Source organism: Fistularia commersonii, chromosome 2 (genome assembly GCF_037954325.1).
Source record: "Fistularia commersonii isolate RoL2024-O1a breed Wild chromosome 2, RoL_Fcom_v1.0, whole genome shotgun sequence".
Classification (NCBI taxonomy): Eukaryota; Metazoa; Chordata; class Actinopteri; order Syngnathiformes; family Fistulariidae; genus Fistularia; species Fistularia commersonii.
In genome coordinates this window covers 23,905,627-23,925,073 of record NC_141285.1, presented here as the reverse complement: position 1 = coordinate 23,925,073, position 19,447 = coordinate 23,905,627, and the positions used below count along the sequence as shown (strand labels likewise).

At 45.9% G+C, this 19,447-nt stretch overlaps 1 protein-coding gene across 1 annotated transcript in view; it reads right to left on the bottom strand.

Annotated features, from left to right (window-relative positions):
• The window catches only part of wdpcp (WD repeat containing planar cell polarity effector), a 45,858-nt gene extending 38,505 nt beyond the window's left edge, over positions 1-7,353 (bottom strand). Inside the window, exons 1-4 of the mRNA XM_086162994.1 lie at positions 7,339-7,353; positions 7,156-7,215; positions 6,725-6,839; positions 2,155-2,291 (exon numbers count right to left, since the gene is read on the bottom strand). Coding sequence (XP_086019120.1) covers positions 2,155-2,291; positions 6,725-6,839; positions 7,156-7,215; positions 7,339-7,353 — 327 coding nt within the window. The remainder of the gene's footprint in view (positions 1-2,154; positions 2,292-6,724; positions 6,840-7,155; positions 7,216-7,338) is intronic.
• Positions 7,354-19,447: the final 12,094 nt, after the last annotated feature.

Here is a 19,447-nt window from a genome sequence, read left to right as displayed (position 1 = left end):
GAATTAGGCAAAGGAGAATAAAGCATGCTTGAATGAGTGAATGAAGGACAAAACAAAAAGACATACATCAGGACGAGGGGGGGATAAAAAAAAAAAAATAGAATAATTGGAATTTTTCTTTCCTCCAAAACAAATCAATGAGAGGTTTGTGTTCAAATGAATATTTGAGCGGGGTTGTGAAATCAAAATCACTCGGTATGAATGTTGTCAAAAGCAGGATCGCACGTCTCATGAAATATTTATTAAAAAAAAAACAAAAAAAAAACACGTCCTTACTGTACATAAAAATACGCTATGAACGGCCGGGAACATGCAAACATTAGTAAATCGATAAACTGTATTGTATGAGTGGAGCAGATTTGAGGCTCAGTGGTCCATGTCTGCCCTTCCTGCCTCTGAGGGAGGGGGCTGGGGGTGGGCGGGGGTCCGAGGGGGGGGTCCGAAGGGGGGGTCCGAGGGGAGGGGGGGGGGGGGGGGGCTACTCGGGCTTTGGACCTAAAATACAGAGACGAATGAAAATGATGGAAGAACATCTGATGATAAAGGGAACAAAGAGTTTCCCCAAACAGCTGAACGAGAGATCACTGACAGATTAGAAATGGGAAAGAAGAAGAGGGAGAGAAATCTGAAAATCACCGGGTTAATAGCACAATACCCCCCCCCCCCCAAACACACACACACACACATATATACACACACACACACCTCCGCACACACACGTCTTCCCAGATTTTTTTCTTTTTTTTACTGGCATTTGCTGGTCAGCAATAATCAAAAACCACTTTCTGTGGGCCGGATTAGTTTAGCCACCCTCCCACCCCCCCAACACACACACACACACACACATACGCACACACGAACACACATACGCACACTCTTCCCCAGCTTAGCCCACTGGACCAGGGCGATGTGTGTGTCTCTGGTTAATGTGGGGGATGGGTGGCAGGGGCATACATGTGCACACGTGTGCATATTACACATGTGTGTGCATGTGTGTGTGTGAGTGTGAGGCGTGGACAGTGCAATGTGACCATGGTACTGGGGAAAGTGTGTGTGTGTGTGCGTGTGTGTGTTTGTCAGGGAGGGCATCTTATCAGGAGTCTGCTGGAGGAGACAGATGCACGGCAGGAACAATTGCTTTTATACACTCCAGCGTGCGTGCACGCGCACACACACACACACACACACACACACACACACACACACACAGACACACAGACACACAGACACACACACATCAAGCAAGGGGCCTGGCAGTGATGTGATAATGCCAGGGTTAGCCAGCTAGTGAAGGAGGATGCTGCGGACAGAAGGCACATACTCTGACCTGTTACTGAAAACACACACACACATACACAAACACACACACACACACTCCTTCACACACTCCTTCGCCTCCGACTGCATCACTCAGCAACACACACTTCCCGAAGAGAGATGGCATAGCGAAGGGAGGGATGCAGAGCGGATGTACTCGGGGAACCGAAATGTTACCATCGATCAATCAATATTTAAGGATCAATAATTTTGCCGGAGGTCGCATTTCACCCATCTCTTAGTCAAATGGCGGTAACCACATCTAACTAGCTGTAGTTCTTAGCTAACTACCGGTAATAATACAGTTAAGAACACACCAGGGTTGAGAGGCCAAATTAAATGGTGGGGTATCACACACACACACACACACACACACACACACACACGTACTAGAATCAAAATACACCGAAATATGTGTGATTTAACAAACTCTAACGCACACACTTTCATACACGTACACACACATGCGCACACACACTTTGTCATTTACACCCTGTCTCTTGAGCCGATGTGGAAAAAATATCGCAAAGTGTGTGTTTTCCGCGTTATAAAGAACACGCGTGACGAGCGATCGGTGGAGAACGGAGCCATTTTTCCAGAAATCTCCGCTTCTGTGACGATGAAATCGCAAGCAGAAGACGAGCCTGTCAGAAGGGGATAAAACATCCAGGTAAAAAAAAAAAAAAAAACATGGAAAAATGTTAAAATCCGTTTTGTTTTTTTTTTTTTTTTTTTTGGACTCGACATCAGACGGCGATGACGGATCCTTTCCTGTGCGCACACCCGTACGTAAAGCCGCGCTACCCGTGCACGCCGCGCTGGCACGGCCGACCGTACCTTGATTTCAGAGGGCGAGAGCTTGTCTGTTCGCCTGCCAGTCTCCGGGGAGTCCTGGTTCTTCTTGTGCAGGTAGACGGCGGCCGCCTGGCTGGTCTCCAGGAAGGACAGCAGGATCAGCCTGTCGCTCAGCACCGCTGGGAATGACACCAACACGTTTCTCACCCGGGGTCCGGAAAACACACCAAAAAGGAAGCTCCTCAGAAGTCGCGGGCGAACACATTTCGCCGGCTGAATCGACATCTTTCGGAATTTCGGGAGGCCGTTCTGCGAGGAGCGGGACCGATACGGGCCGTTCTCGCTGACTGGATTACAAAAATCAGTTGATATTTTAGCCAATTTTTTGAAATTCCTGTAACATTGCAGCGACCGGCTGTGTGGAATATAATGTTTGATCCCCATAGGGTAAATATCTTTGCCACAGCGGCGTTATAATGTAAAAAAAAGAAGAAAAAGGGAAATAAATATGAATATGAATATGAGAATAAATATAAACAGAAAGGCAGACGACAGGATATAGCAAGACAAAAAAAATAAAAAAAATCGACAGATAAATGGACAACGGGCAACATCAAGGAAAAGTGAGGGTGAACTAGAACTAAACAAAAATATAAATAGTGGAAAAAATAACTAGCAATGAATAAAATAAAAAAAAAAAGAGAAAGAAAAAGGGAAATAAATATGAATATAAATATGAGAATGAATATAAACAGAAAGGCAGACGACAGGATATAGCAAGACAAAAAAAAAAAAAAAAAAAAAAAAATCGACGGATAAATGGACAACGGGCAACATCAAGGAAAAGTGAGGGTGAACTAGAACTAAACAAAAATATAAATAGTGAACAAAATAACTAGCAATGAATAAAATAAATAAAATGAAAATAAATAGACAATGGGTAACATCAAGGAAAAGTGAGGGTGAACTACAACTAAAGAAGAATATAAATAGAGTGAAAAAAAATAAATAGCAATGAATAAAATAAATAAAATGAAAAATAAAATGTTTTTTTTTTTACTTCTTTTATTTTCATTATAACTGTTATGCTGCTGTGACAGGGGAATTTCAACTATGGGGATCAATAAAGTTTATCTCATCTTAATATAATATCATATAAATATTTTCTATTATTTTTTGCTTTTTTTTTCCAACCCAAGACGAACCAAACAGGACGGGATAGATGCCTGTTCTGTAAAAAAACGACTCATTATCTTCACATCTGAAGCAGATGCTCGTGTTTGGTAAAGTTAGTAACCATAGTAACCGGATGAGATCGAAAATACAAATAAAGCTCATCTTTCCCGACCCCTCCCTTTAAAATGGTGACCTTTAAAAGTTTCTCCATGTACTGCCTCATTGGAAAGCGCATCAACGGTTATTTACTAATACAAAGCCGATCAGATTTTAATGTCAGGCGGAGTCAGCCTTTTTTTTTTTCGATCGATCGTTTTGATCGCCTCGTATTTTCGGTCGCTTTCCCCGCACTTCCAAACTCTCCTCGTCCTTCGCCGTTTTCCCGGCTCCCGTCACAAACCCCGCAGACTCCGAGGCCTTTTTTTTTTTTTTTTTAAACGGTAGAAGAACACACTTGATCCTGTTCAACTCTTCAGGAGCTGCATGGAAACGCTGATTAGCAATTAAGCCCCCCTCTCCTTCAAATTAATCTGTTTATGAAACCAATTAAATGGAAAGGAGGGGGGGCTGTTACACATGTCTCTCAGATATCCCGCTTTGAGTCGAATGAGTAAGGCTGCACACCGAGATTTGGAAATCTAACCGACAATTAACCGTGGCGTGTGTGTGTATTTATACACGTGAGGGTGTTGGTACGATTATACTTCAAATCAATCTGTTGTGTGAAAAATTTCAAATTAATATGCAAATATTCATGAGGGGAAGTGAAACATTGCTTGGAAACATGGAAAGGGGAGGATGGGGGGGGGATAAATAGAGAAAAAAAATGATAATAAAATTTAAAAAAAAAACAAAAAAAACAGCTAGCATCTTAATCAGGTCAGCTGAGTCGGTGCAATCCCTCTGTCCCTGTGTTGAAGTTGGATTATAATGCATTTGTACTGGAAATGGGTTCAGGGCTTTAACCATTACAAATATAGTCATGTCCAATGCCTTGGCTTTCAGGAACGGCGTTTAATGCAATAGTAAGCGTCTTTGTAATAGATTAAAAGCAAATCAAGTTAAATGCAGTTTAGTATTGATCTCTATGGGTGTCTATAAACGGGATTAGGATTAATCTCATTCATCCCCAAATGAAGGAGTGGATATGAAACCAGGCTGCGGCCCTGTCTGGGACCAGGTGGCTGATTTGGTATTAGGGGCCAGACCGTCATGGCGCACCCGATCCCCAGCCCCCTCCTTCCCCCCGAAAAAAAAAAAACACACACACACACACTGTCAGCTGTGTGTTCTTTCTTAACCTCCTTTAAACAAATATTCACTTGGTTAGCTAAATATACATTAATGCATATTCATAACATGTGTACATATCCAGTATATGCATTCACACCCACAAGCATATAAACCAACCGAACATATATTAAAGCACGCGCGCAAACTCATCACACACACACACACACACACACACGCCAGACACACACACACACACACACGTACAGTCCCCTAAATCCATTTAATGCCATCTCTTCAGCAGCATGTTGACATAAGAGGCCAATGGGCTTAACCAAAGCACATTTAAACACGAGTAAATGAAACCGGCTATGAAAAATCACTTAAGGATGCTTAATCACGGAGCATATGTGCAGCTCGCCCCAGCCATCGGCCAAAGCGGGACGATAACACTTTGATGGTGTAAAATATACGTAATCGGCGGCTCGGCGTGATGCAATAGGCGGCGGTAGATGCAGTACGTGGGGAAAATGCGAGGTGACAATGTAAAGTTTAACGTGGGACAGTAATCCCGCCTGTCACGGGGTGGAACAATGGCGGACCCGGCTGGGACCGAGGGAGACAAATACATAAAACATCCCCGGTTTCACATTTATTTCAATCCATGTCATTCAAAAAAATGGGATTTTCCTCCGCATTCACCAGCAGACGAGCTTTTTTTTTTCCCTTTTTTTTTTTCTTTTTTGGCTGCCGCGTTGTCACGTCGAGTCACTTTAGGTGTAAAATAATGTTTGGAAAATTGATGTGGCGCCGCGGTGATTGAATATACAAAACCCGTACGGACAATAATGAGACACCTCTTCACGGCGTGTCACACACTCGCAGACGTGCACGCCCGCGCACCCCTTCCTCCGCCGGTTAGCGCACAATTGTAATGGTAAACTCCTTCGGCAGTTGTTCATGCTAAGTACACTCGACAGTCTGATTTTGTCTGCCTTTCTACTTTAATTGTCTAAGGCTAATTTAACAAGTGACAGATGTGAAACTAGCTTCTAACCTTCTACTCCACCCTGCACACACACACACACACACACACACACACACACACATGCACACACAAATCCCTTGAAACCACCCTCTCACAACCATTACTCTAATAATTAGTGCCTCTGAGGCTTTGAATGGCGCACAGTGGGAGGTGAGTAGCTGTATGCGTACCTGTGTGTGTGTGTGTGTGTGAGTGTGTGTGTGTGTGTGTTTGTGTACGTGCGTCTGTGCAAGCAAGTCTGTAAAATGACTGCTTGTTGATCTTCATAAAAAAAAAAAAAAAACAATGGTTACACATGTACTTGTGTAACTCTGAGCACAGCTGTGTATCAATGCGTTTGTGTGTGAGTGTGGGTGTGTGAGTGTGTTTGCATGCACGTGTGTGTGTGTGTGTGTGTGTGTGTGTGTGTGTGCGCGTGCACTGCAGGGGCTTTATCGGGTGTCTGGAGACCGCGGGCGGAAGCGAGGAGGGCGATGTTATGAACAAATAATTGATACAGAAAGAAAGAAATAATTAGCAGATTTGGGCCGCTGTCCACGGCCCTTTATTCTCTCCTGCCAGGTCTGCGGAGCGAGGGGGGGCACGGAGGGCGGGAGGCGGGGCTCCCTGGAGGAACGCGCAATGGAGGAAAAACACTGATGGATGCTCTTAAGGGAAGGCCCCTGGACACACAACACAAAAGGATTTGCCCGCAATTAGCTAGCGGAGTTGCCTCGCTCACCTGTGGCACCTGTTATGCGTGTGAGTGTTGTGTGTGTGTGTGTGTGTGTGTGTGTGTGTGGGTGCGTTTGCATGGTCAGCGTTAAGTGTGTGTGCGTGGTGGATGACGGGGTGAGCATCTGGGGTGAGCAGGTGTGAGTCGGCGTGCAAGGCGAGGGTCGGTTCGGGCACATTTCGGTGCTAATGTATTTCCGTGTGTGTGTGTGTGTGTGTGTGTGTGTGAAGAAATGGTACAAACAAGCAAGTGCGTTTTAAATCTGCGTTTAACCTCAGTGGGTCTTGAGTTCGAGAAAACCCCGTAATTTCATGACGGGGGTCGATTATTGATTCTTTTTTCTTGCCGTTTTTTTCCAACCGGGCTTTTTTAGGTCGCCTCCAGATGACGCGGCGGTATAAATTATTTGCCGTTCAGTTGCGTGTGTGTGTCGTGTGACAAACCGTCGGCCACGGTGTTCGCCGGCAGTCGCCCCGCCAGCGCTCGATCGATGCAAACGTGCTGGAGCTGAGGTCCGTTCAGGGCCAGGGTGACCAGCACGCCGCTGCTCAGCATCAGCTGCGGAAAAATAGGCCGAAACGCTCTTAAAACGCTGTGGAGGAAGCAAGAGAGCAGGAGGAAACGGACAATATCCTCAAATATCTCCGACTTGTCGACGCTGTGATCTCCTCAAAGGTCGGAGAAACCTTTTCAGAAAAGACCCCAGTCTACAGAGCGGCCTGTTTTTTTTTTTTTTTTTATTATATTCTTTCATTCAGTCCCGCTAAACGGCAATCCTGCCCAGTGAAGCTCTTAATCTGTTGATTCTGCCACTCTGAAAGGCTCAGTGTGTGTGTGTGTGTGTGTGTGTGTGTGTGTGTGTGTGGGTGCGTACCTGGCACCAATGCTTGTTCCTCCATCTGCTGCGAACGCAGGTGTTGGTCTGCAACAGTTCCTGAATGAGCGTGGAAGATAACAAAGAGAAGGCGAAGGAGCTGCTGAGGCCCAGATGTACATTTGCTGGGGAAAATGGCGGCGTCGGCGTCTACAGAACACACACACACACACACACACTCACACGGTGGCCTTTCATTCTCACACTGAGCGTAATGGAACCCGTGGCTGACAATTAATAAACCACGTTGGAAGCAGACGGAGGTTCGATCCTCCAGAACCAGACGCCTCCAACAACACATTGGACGTTTTTGTTCAAAATCGGCGGTGAAAACCTTCGAGGTCTCGGCTGATGTCGCCCGAATTTGCTTCTTCTGGGTGATTTTAGCACTCCTTCCGTTTGCGATGCTAACTCGTGATTCCCGGCTCACGCTGACAAGCGGGAAAACACGGTTTCGAACGTCAAAACCGAGAACTTTCACCAACAACACCAGATCTGAGCGGTAAATTTGTATTGTGTTCGAACACGGGAAGCATGTGGTGTTCCAAACCGTCTGACAGTTATTCTATTTCGTCAAAAGAATTTTTTTTTTTTTTTTTTTTTCGATTCCGGATGCGGCGCAGCCCACGTGACACGGCTAACGCAACACGCTCCCGACCGGCACCTGTGCAAGCAAACTTCCCTCGCTAACTTTACCTACTTCCAACGGGTTACGCAACCGGCCTCCTCTTACATCTCCCCTGCCAGGTTTGTGGATTATAAAAAAAAAAAAAAAGAAGAAAAATTGCAAAACACATGAAGAACTGTAACAGAAAATGAGGTTATTGTGTTTTTAGAGTAGCTTTTTTTTTTTATAGAAGTGGGAAAGGCATACATTATCTCTTTTACACGCATTAAAATCCTTGGGTTACACTTTATTTGTCGGTGTGTTTCCCCCCCCCCCCCCTGTTAGAAAGGCGGGGAACGGCGTTCCCGCCTGCTAACGCTAATCACAGTAGCTGTCCGATCCGTGGCTTTTAAGGTTTCCCTCCAACAACAAACAAACAACAAAAAAAAAACAACTATTTTATTGACGGGAAATAGAGCAGAGAGTGTGTCGTCCTTAACGGGAACGTCGGTAAAAGCACTTCCTGTTTGATGCCGGTCTCCGAACTGGACACTTGCCTCCACAAAAAAGGTGGGAGGTAATGGCTACAGGTAATGTGTGTGTGTGTGTGTGTGTGTGTGTGTATGAGTTCGGTCATTCCTGCCGCATTCCTAGCCCAGCTGGGGTGATTGGATGGGTGGAGAGGAGGACGGAGGAGGAGGAGAAGGGTGGGCTGTGGAGGTGAGCTGGGGTGTTTCTGGTTTCAGACAATGGTTATGGGTGAGAGGAAGTGTGTGTGTGTGTGTGTGTGTGTGTGTGTGACAACCACAGACAGGTTCCGGCAAACAAAGCTAGGTCTGTACTGCCCCGAGTACAGAGGCGGGAGGGGGAGGAAGTGGAGGGGCGAGCAAGAGAGGGAGGAGGAAGAGATGGAGGGAGGGAGGGAAAGGAGGGAGGAAGGGAAGGATGAGGGGGCAGCCAGCGGGTCCCTGATCCCCTCAAATATCCCCCTCGATGACAGAGCTCGGCCAAAAGAGAGGTGATGAGAGAGAAGAGGGAGAGCGGAGAACAAACGGGAAGGACGGGGAGAGCGAGGGGAGAGGGAGAAAGGAGAGAGAATGCCCCTATTTGTTAATCAATCAGCCGTTTCGGAAAGGGAAAACTCCCAAAGTCCCCCGGGGGAGGAAGAGGTCCGGGGAGGCCGGCGGCGGGGGGGCGGGGGTACCTCCAACTCCTTCAGCGAATCACGGAGCTTCTCCGGTCGGCGGTTCCTGGGGGTCCATGAATAGCCTCGAGCTACGAACACACACACACACACACCAGTGGGGAGATCATGTGACTTTAACTTTTACTCTCAGGATGTGGGCGAATCGGAGGAATGTGGCGGTAAAATTAAAAATAAGATGGCGAGCCGGGCAGGTTGAGCTCTACGGGGGTCTGAGGAGGTACGGGAGAAAAACAAGGGACCAGGAGGGTCACAGAGCACGTTAACCGTTTGTTTGTTTGTTTGTTTAGAAGTTTATTAGGACGGTGTACAAATACATTAAAGCACAGAGGCAGAGATGTTTGTACCGGATTATAGCTCATAGCTAATTTCCATCTGTAGTCCTGGACGATGCAAATATAAAACTGTATAAAATAGACAATATATGTAAAATATACAGATAGGCAATAAAATAGCTATACAATATATAAACGTGCGTGTATTTGCAAGTGTATTTGCAGTCCCTATGTCCTCTATTGTAAGTCGCTTTGGATAAAAGCGTCTGCCAAATGCAATGTAATGTAATAAACAGGCAATAAAATATGTATTTTGCAAGTTGAAAGTGCTATTGTTGTGATATTGTTGTGATATTATTACTTTGGTCATCTGGGGCAAAATATCCGTCTGGCATTGTTAGTGTGAGCATGTTTGATGCTCCAGAATCCAAATTTTAGGTAAAGGTGTGAAAATCAGTAACGTCCTTAAGATTGTCCGCTCCAGTCTAGAGAGCAGATTACTAATAAAACTGCCATGCTAACATCAATAAAAGGTGGATAAACAACGTTTCTATTTGTGCAAAAATGCGAAAAAAAAAAAAAAAAAAAAATCAAGTGGGAAATTCAAGGCCCAAACAAATGTATGGGTTTTGCAGCCTGATGTTTTTCTACATTTAGATCCACCGAAAAACAAACTGTGTGTGTGTGAAGTGTCCCGGTCGTGACATCACGTCATCTCTCGGGACAAACGAGCTGATTAGTTCTTTAAAATTGCCGGGTTAGTTTTGGAGCGGGGGGGGGGAATTAAATAAAAATATTAAGAAACTCGCCGTCAAATGGCGAGGAAGTGGCGTTTCCACCGGGGTCGCTCGAAACGCATCCGGAAAAGGCCCGACGTCGAATCCAAATTCTCCCATCTGGAGTTTGTTCATCGTTTACGGTTTTAGCGGCGCGTACGAACTATTAGATATCACCTGCGATTACTTTGAACGCGCTTAAACCTCTGGCTGAAATGTTAAAAAAGAAATAAGGGGGGGAAACGAGTGAAGTTTTATATTTCTGACAACTATATCCCCAGAGCAGCACAAGTCTTAAGTCTGCTGCTTTCAGATTGAAGTCGCGCCGCTAAATATAAACCAAGCCAAAACGTCCCTTCAAAACACACAAACCGGTCCTCGAGGAGAAGTATATACTTAATTGCGCGGACTTTGGCGCTCTCGAGTTATCTCCCGAATGCAACCTCCCGGTTAGCGGCACGTATCTCGACACGTGCCACGCCGAGGCCCCTTCATGTTAATTTTCCCCTCCATCTCTAGTGGTTAAACAGAGGGAGGGAAGGATATGAAAAAAAAAAAAAAAAAAAACACGGCTAATTGAATTTGTGCATCTGCTTCCGCCCACACATATACACGAACTTCAAAAATGGGGGAGGAAAAGGAAACGAGAGGAGAGAGAAAAAAAAAGAAAAAAAAAAAAAAAAAAGGAGCGACTGCTGTTTTTTTTTTTCAATTTGGCCCAATCGCCTCCCCCTATCTGTTTATTTTACAGTCTCCCGTTTCATCTTTGCAGAAACGAGCCATTAAGGAGCCGGCTTTTTCCATTAGGACCGAGCGGGAAGAGGCGGTAAATAAGATGCATGCAAATGGAGCGGCGAGGGTGGGGCCGGTTTCGGGGGGTGGGGGTGGGGGGGGGAAGGCGGGGAGGCTGGGGATGAGTGTTCGTCTCCTGATAAGGGTGTTTGTGCTCCACTCCGGGGTGAAAAGCAGGAGAGTGTGCGGGAAATGGAGGGACGGAGCGAGAGAAGAAAAGAGGCCGGGGCCGTTAATTGACTCGGGGTGGCTCGTATCGGCCCCCGTCCGGAAATAAATGTGAAAATAAAACCGCGCGGCTCGAACTTACCTTGGCAGAGCCGGGCTTTGTGCTGGTAGTAGTGGGGCTCCGGGGGGCTCGCTGGATTTTTTTGGGAGGGAGAAAGAGAGAGAGGAGGAGGCCAAGTGAGGGGTTGTGATTTAGCAAAACAACCCGGAATGCGGCGAGTTTTCGGGTATTTATGAGCCGGGATCAAAGCGGGACAAAACCGAAAATCTGGAGCCGCTCTCCGCTGCGAGCGGGCCGTTTTGGCAGAGTGCAACCTACAACCCCGTCTCTTGGCCGGGGGTCGGCGGCGGCGAGAAAAAGCGTCCAGGCCTGGTTGCCGGCCCCTCTGGCAGGCAGGGACACCTCCAGGATTAGTGCTATTAATCAGATAAGGGGGTGAGGGGCCAGACAGGCCCAGACATGGGCACCTGCTCAAGGGCCAGGTGGGGAGGGTGGGGGGGTGGTGGGGGGTTCTGGCTGGCGGGGACCCCCGCGGACGCTCCGATGAGCCTGCGTCGCCCTCTGGTGGGCGGATTGCGAACGGGCGCCGAGCTCCTCCAGGGAAGCGGGAGGTCTCGGCGATCTTTCCTTCCGGAATACCCGTCGGGTGAAAGGGTGAAGACATTCGGTCTCGTTGATATCGGCCGATTTATTTCCTCACGCCGGTGATCGTGTTACTCGTCGATGAATAGTCGTGAATGCGATGATGAAACGTCGGGGTGTCTATCGGAGGGTTCGAAATGCTCCTTGGTTTTTTTTGAAACCCTCCGAGTGTCCAATGTCCGGTCCGATCGAGGGAATAAGCTAAAACAAAACGTCGCTACATGAACGATGACAGCGTTCATTTCATTGTTCGTCCTCCGATTCGGATTTCGCCAGGAAATCAAGTTCTTCCTGCAGGTTTGTTTTTTTTGTTTTGATGGCGACCCGCAGGGCGAACCACGCCGCTGAGGCTGACGACTCCACACACTCCGTTTGGCTAATTTTTCACAAGTGAAGCTCCGCCTTACATTGAAATACCATCCGGACCGCCCTGATATTTGCTTGTAATGACCCGGGAGGTGATATATTGTTTAGAAATGTAATTTTCCAGAGTGGCCGAGCAGGTTTTTTTTTTTACTGATTTGTTGGCGCTGAATGCCACGCCGCTCGTGGAAAATATCAAACCCAGTTTAATCGAACATAATCTACTGTACGCGCAGAGGAATCGTGACCTGAGCGGTCATTACAATCCTGTGTGAAAATGTTGTGATACTTTGGGATGGTGATTCTTCACCCCCTTTGCTTCATCGCCTCTCTCCTCCTCCTCCTCCCCGTCTCCTCCTTGCACTCTGATATCAAGCCACACTTTAGTAATCCTCCAAATGAAAGGATTTGGAGCGAGAGCATCGTTTCTCCACTGAAGATTGGAATGAAAGAGAAGGCAGCAGCTTCTCAGATGAGAGGGAAGGGAGAGGGTCCCGTGATGAGAGAGGGAGGGAGGGATGGAGAGAGACTGTACACAAAATAACAACGGACCAAATATATGCAGACAAAGAGGGAAATCAATGAAAGAGAGGCAGTAACTGTGTATAAGTGTGTGTGTGTGTGTGTGTGGCTTGCAGAGGTAAGATATAGTGGATGCATGAAAGTAAACTGCTTAAAAAAAAAAAAAAAAGTGTGAAAGTGAAGCGAAATCCATCCAAAAATACAGGGGTGTCTCAGAAAATTAGAATTGTGATGCAATTACAAAAACAAAAATGTCATCCATTCTGGATTCATTATAAATCAACTGAAATATTGCAAGCCTTTTATTATTTTAATATTGCTGATTATGGCTTACATCGTAAGAAAACTCCAAAATCCTACCTGAACATATTAGAATATCATGGGAAAAGTCTTTTTTTTTTTTTTTTTAATTGCATCCCAGAAGCTAAAGAACTTTATCACAATATTCTAATTTTCCGAGAATTTTGTCCGAAAAAAAAGAGCTTCGACCCGGACTTTCAGCTTTTCCGCCGGGGTTTGCAGGCAGGCCACGCCTTCTGCGCCCCTCGCCGTCGCTTCAGCAGGAAAGCTCTGGAAACCCCTGCGGTGGCTTTCCGGCCCGGCGCCGAGCGGCCCGACAGATGAACCCCCGGGATCTCGCACATCTGCGACACGCCAATATGGCCGCTCGTGGTCTCGCTCGAACGCCCGTCGCGTTAAGTTTCCCTGAACGCGGCGTCGTCGCGTCGAAAGCTTGTTTCGCCGCCCCCGCCAGAGAAAAGACCTCCGAATGGATATCAGGACGGGAGCGGCAAACACGATACCTCGCGTCGGTAATCCGACAGAAGACCGTAAAGTCTGACAAGCACCGACACGAGACGTGCGGCGAGGACTGGAGCGGGAGCGCAGGAAGGGGAGGGGAAGCGCCGTATGCTAACTGCGAGGGAATCACAGGTGTTGCTAAAGACTGAGGAACCGCCTGATCCAGAAGCTGTGATGATATTAAATGTGCATTTAACTCAGGAGTCCCAGATTCGCGGCCCTCGGAACAATATTTTGTGGCCCCCAAGCCTGAAATCAAATATTTGTGTTAAAGCGGCCTGTGCGTTTTTTCTCACATGCATCTTAGGGGTTTTATACAAAAAAAAAAAATAATGTGCGAGGAAAAAAATGAAAAAGTAAGTTTGCAATGTATTTTTTTGCTTCAAAATTTGAAAATCAAAATGATTTTTTGCTAAAAAAAAAACGTCTAGCGACATTGTTAAAATGATCTTTTCTTATTTCTATAAAAAACACAAAAACGATAGCAAAAAAAAAAAACAGCAAAATTAAAAACATTGATTTAATAACCAGAATAGCCTTGTAAACGTGATACCTCCTCTTAAACATGCTCACAATTCATTTTCTGATAAATTCTAGTGGCAAACTTTCCTCATTTTCTGATAAATTCTAGTGGCAAACTTTCCCACTGTGACAAGATTTTCTCTTTTAACTCAACAATAACAATATTTTAATATCAAAATATTTAATATTATATTAACAATATTTTTAGGGTGTCATTTTTCAATTTCATCAATTCTTTTTTAATATTTATTTTCAATATTAATTCATCATGTATTTTTTAGAGGAACCGTTCATGACATATAAAGATTTTTATTATTTACCTGTTTAACTCCTTTACACTAAAACAAAGGAAAAATTTGGACTTAGTGTTACTCCTAAGTAATGATTTTACTGGAGATTAAATCAGGCCAAAATGAGTTTGTTAACCCTGATTTAACGCCATCAAAACTTTTTAATCAGATCACTAACGTTTAGATTTCAGCACCGAAACAGACATTTTTTTCTTCCGTCACTCCAATCGAAAAGCGGGCGCTTAAATCACCAAAATGGAAAATGAAAAAAAAAATGTATATCCATCCAAGGTTTGCTTTGTGCACCTATAATATTTTTTCCTTTTTTTTTTAATTTTACAGCGCGCTAGGGGAGGTAAATCCCGGCAGCCCTCTGCGGGCCGACCGGCGTTAAGATGCAAAATTCTCACATCCAAACCGTTGAGCCGAATGAAAGCGCGCACGGGAGAAAAACCGGGCGAAATGGGACGGCCTGCTCCGGCGGCGGCCTGTGGAGGTGGAGGTGGAGGAGGGGGGGAACCCATCCCGACGCCTCTGACGGCGAGGGAAGCCTCCGGGCCCGAGGCGATATGAGGCCGGACGGCGCGGGGCCTCTCGCTATGTGATCTACGCCGGGAGAAAGTCAACAGTTTAGTTTTCCTATCACTGTGTGGCAGGACCCCGGGTCAACAGCAACACGGGGAGTGTAAGAGATAGAACGACGGAAGCCTAATAACCTGCGTGCACACGTGTGTGTGTGTGTGTGTGTGTCGGGGGGCGGTAAGCGCATGTGTGTATAAGGTTTTAGGATGTAAATCCTACATGCTAACAGCCTCTCTGCGGACAAGTATGTGTGGTTAAGACTCTGAAAAATACTAATAATTCCAGGGACCGGTAATCTTTTTCCGCGCGTGTGTGTGTGTGTGTGTGTGTGTGTGTGTGTGGAGCTTATGCGAGTCCAAGAATCTTATAAGGAAATCACATACATTCCAAAAACAAGACAAATGCAAGTTATCTTAAACGCAAACACACATCCAATATAAACACTATTTACCTGGCTCTCCTTTATCGTAGTACTGATAGGTGCCAATATCTGTATCTGTGGGGCGAGAGAGGGAGAGCGAGAGATGAGCATCTAGCTGTCAGGGAAAAAGCACAAGACAAATCAGCAATTTTGCACTGTGGGATAAACAATCACTATCAGCTAGTGGCCTGTCCCGTCTGCCAGCCCCACGGTTCAGATAAGACCCTCGGAGGAGAGAGGGGGTGGTGGAGGAGGCGGCGGGGGTGGTGTGTGTGTGTGTGTGTGTGTGTGTGTGTGTGTGTGTGCTGGGGGGGGGGTCCGAGCGGCGAAGAAGGATGCTTTTTATTAAGACGGAGTCTGTCTTAGCCCACCCCTCCTGAGACGCGGGGGGCTAATTTGCAGACGTGCAACATATCCATCCAGAAGCGGACGCTTCCAGTCAGCAAATAGCTTAAAACCGCATTTGTCCGACATGTAACACACACAAACGCACGCGTACGGACATACGTGCACACAAACAGCTGAGTTGAGCGGTTTTCTTCTTCTTCTTCTTCTTCGTCTTCTTCGTGTTATTCCTGCAGGCCCCAAAACCGTAAGCGGACAGACCCGGATTCGCACAACACATCATTTCTTTATCGCCCGGTGTTGCTGGTGCTTTTGAGGCCGAGTTGCACTAATACGACGGAAGAGCTGATGGGAAGCATGCACACACACACACACACACACACACACATATATATATATATATATATATGAACACACACTTGCATGCACACACACACACAGTTTCTAAATTGCGCTGCAACTAGAATGTAAACAATAACTTGAGCATTTAAAAATAGATATTTCTATAAATGTGGAACAAACGTGCCACTAAACAACGGACGTGTTTGTGCTTATGGATGCACACACACGCACACACGCACACACACCCACACACACTTGCATGCACACTCACATAGTTTCTAAATTGAGCTGCAACTAGAATGTAAACAACAACTTGAGTATTTAAAAATAGATATTTCTATAAATGTGGAACAAACGTGCCACTAAATAGACGTGTTTGTGCGTGCGCACGCACACAAACACACACAGACACACACACGCACACTTGCATGCGCACTCACATAGTTTCTAAATTGAGCTGCAATTAGAACGTAAACAATAACTTGACTTTTTAAAAATAGATACTTCTATCAATGTGGAACAAACATGCCACTAAACAACAGACGTGCTTGTGCATGCGCACGCACACAAACACACACAGACACACACAGACACACACACGCACACACACAAACACATAAATTTGCATGCACATACAGTTTCTAAATTGAGCTGCGACGAGAACGCAAACAATAACTTGACTATTTAAAAATAGATAATTCTATAAATGTAGAACAAACGTCCCACTAAACAACAGACCTGTTTGTGCTTGTGCAGGCAGACACACACACACACACACATGTACACACATGCACACACACAAAAACACACACATTTGCATACACATACACATACACAATTTCTTAACTGAGCTGCAACTAGATCGTAAACAATAACTTGACTATTTAAAAATAGATATTTCTATTAATGTGCAACAAACGTGCCATTAAACTACAGGCACGTGTTTGGCACGCACACACACACACACACACACAACACAAACACACACTTGCGGTTCAATTGTTTAAATCATTATCTGACAATTACAGCGCGAGCTTCCGCAATGCTGACACACATAGCGCCGAGGTCACGTGACCAGAGGTAGGAAACGGCACGTGAGTCGGATGAAAACGTGCGAAAAAGGAATAGTGTTGTCACGGCTCTGCTCCAGGCCGCTCGCCACATCACACGCCAACCATAATCCTCTCGCCCTTCCAGAAATAAGGAGCCATCACACCTGGAGGCCATTGTCATTTCTAAAACCGGGTAGGTAGGTTCAATTTATAATATTAATTACAGTGGCGGTGTTTTGTAGTCTTCTTAGCAGGGCGCGTCAGCGGGAATGCTTTTATCCGTTTAAGGACAAAGGTGGAATATATGACGGAAGAATCTAGATCTAAAAAAAAATACACTTTGAAATAACCTCATTCTGCGGTGGACAATCTTTTCTTCAACCATTTCTGCGTCGAACTGATGAAAGTTGAGCTCGTGGTCGGCGGGTCGGGCTGAGCGAACACAACCATCCCGCAAACGACCCGGATAAACATTTGCATTTCAGATGCCGGCGTTACGAATCTGTATTCTTGTTTTTAAGGCCGATGTATACGATGGCGGAGAAGATGCTGATAGGCTGCGTCACACCTCAGCGACCAGGCTTCTTCTCAGGAGATGTATCCATCCACAATTTTGAAAGATAGCGGAAGACGCAGAAGGGACACATACACACACACACACACACAAAAAAAAAAAAAGAAACAAATAGGGATGTGTCACCCAGGATACACACCCCATCACACCTTCGTGTATACAAATAAACTCACACACACGTACAGTATACACAGAAACACACACCCCAAAAGACACTATCTTCTCCAGAAGCTCAGCAGACTGTGAAAGACAGAATGCAAGGGTAGAGAAAACAAGAAAATGGAGAAACGGAGCATTTCCGTCTGGAAGCAGAGATGGGATGATAGGTGGCGAGCAGAGGGGCGAGCAAACCTGACCCGAAGTCAGACGGGCCACGCCTTCGCCGCCAGACGGGAGGAGCGTGCAGTTTTCACACACTCTCCCTCTTGATTGTTTGGAAAGCGATGCGGATTAGCAATTAGCGATTAGCCGCCGTCGCTGAACGTCCAACGTTACGGAGGGAGCGTCGGCGGAGAATGAAAACACGGTACGGATTTGGACAAAAGCGTGTAAACATCAATAATGAAATAAGCGAAGCTAAGCTAAAGCTGTACTACACACACACACGCACATAAAATAGGACGCTAGTTTGGTAACTCCAGGCACTATTTAATGTATTTATGCAGCATTACTTGTCATCCATGCATTACTACTTGGCAATGATGTCCTGTCTATGGTACACTACATTTATTGCACATATCCATCTGCAGAAGATGTTTATATTACCCCATCTGTAAATCATTTGTAAATTATTGATATCATTTACCATGTATATCCTGTATATGTATAATAACCGTGTATAGCCTGTTCGTGTATCTGCACCTGCTGCTGTTCCGCTTCAACGCTAAACTGCATTTTTGCTCTGAACTTATGCAATGATCTGATCTAAAAATAGAGGAGGAAATGAAAATATACTGTTATTTTTTCACTTTGTTCCACGCTTTGTAGCTTGAACAAGGATATAGCTAATTCCTGGATTTTTGGGGGGGGCTTATGCGCTTCATGTCGCCAAAACATTTAGCCTTGTCACATCGGACCAATGAAGTTTTGAGGCCTTTCAGTTCCGACACTGAAGACGACAAGTTTAATGAGTCAAATTAACAAGTTTTATAGACATATTTTGTCATTTTTAGCCGTTGCGGCTTATATTCAGGTACGGTACCTACAAACAGACAGAGGAAATAACTCGGTGAAATTCTGTAATCTCGGGTTTAATCCTGGTCTCTTCCCACTGAGTTTTTTGATAATGGAAATTTTAAAATCCCTGTAACTTTCCAAATCTGGACCAGCTGAAGATGTAGAGGAGCAAAGAACAGCAGGCCTGAGGAAACATTTCCAGTCCTTTCACCTCACACGTGTTAAAATGCTGCTCTTTTGTTAAGACCCAATGTGTGTGTGTGGTCTCAGATATTTGCTTTTGTGTTTCCACTTAGTCGCTCGTGTTCCCGCTAAATAGCTTCGAACAATGTGCAATTTAAAACTGATAGAGGCGAGATGTGTGTCGCAATCGCCGACGTGAAAATGTTAAGTGAGGCGGCGGGGGTGAAAGTGGACGCGGGCGGTGGACGCGTGTTGACTGAGCGTGGAGATCGTGACAAGTGATGCAGGTAAGATGGAGAGACGGCGTGAAAACAAAGTGAGCGATGACAGCGTGAGACGCCCGGCGAGCGGGGGCGGCGTTGGGGGTTATTGACGGGGGAGATCGGACCTGGCGATAAGCGGTACCTTTGACTTGGAGTGAGCTCTTGGTGGACCACAAGTGCAGCTCAGCCAGGCAGAACGCCATCTGACGGACGAGCGAAACCCGAGTCTGTGCGGGAGGACAGAGGCGGAGGACGGAAGGGGGGAAGGAGGTGGAGAGAAGAGCAGATGCATATCTTGGTGAGACGGCGACAATGGAGCCTCATGAACGGG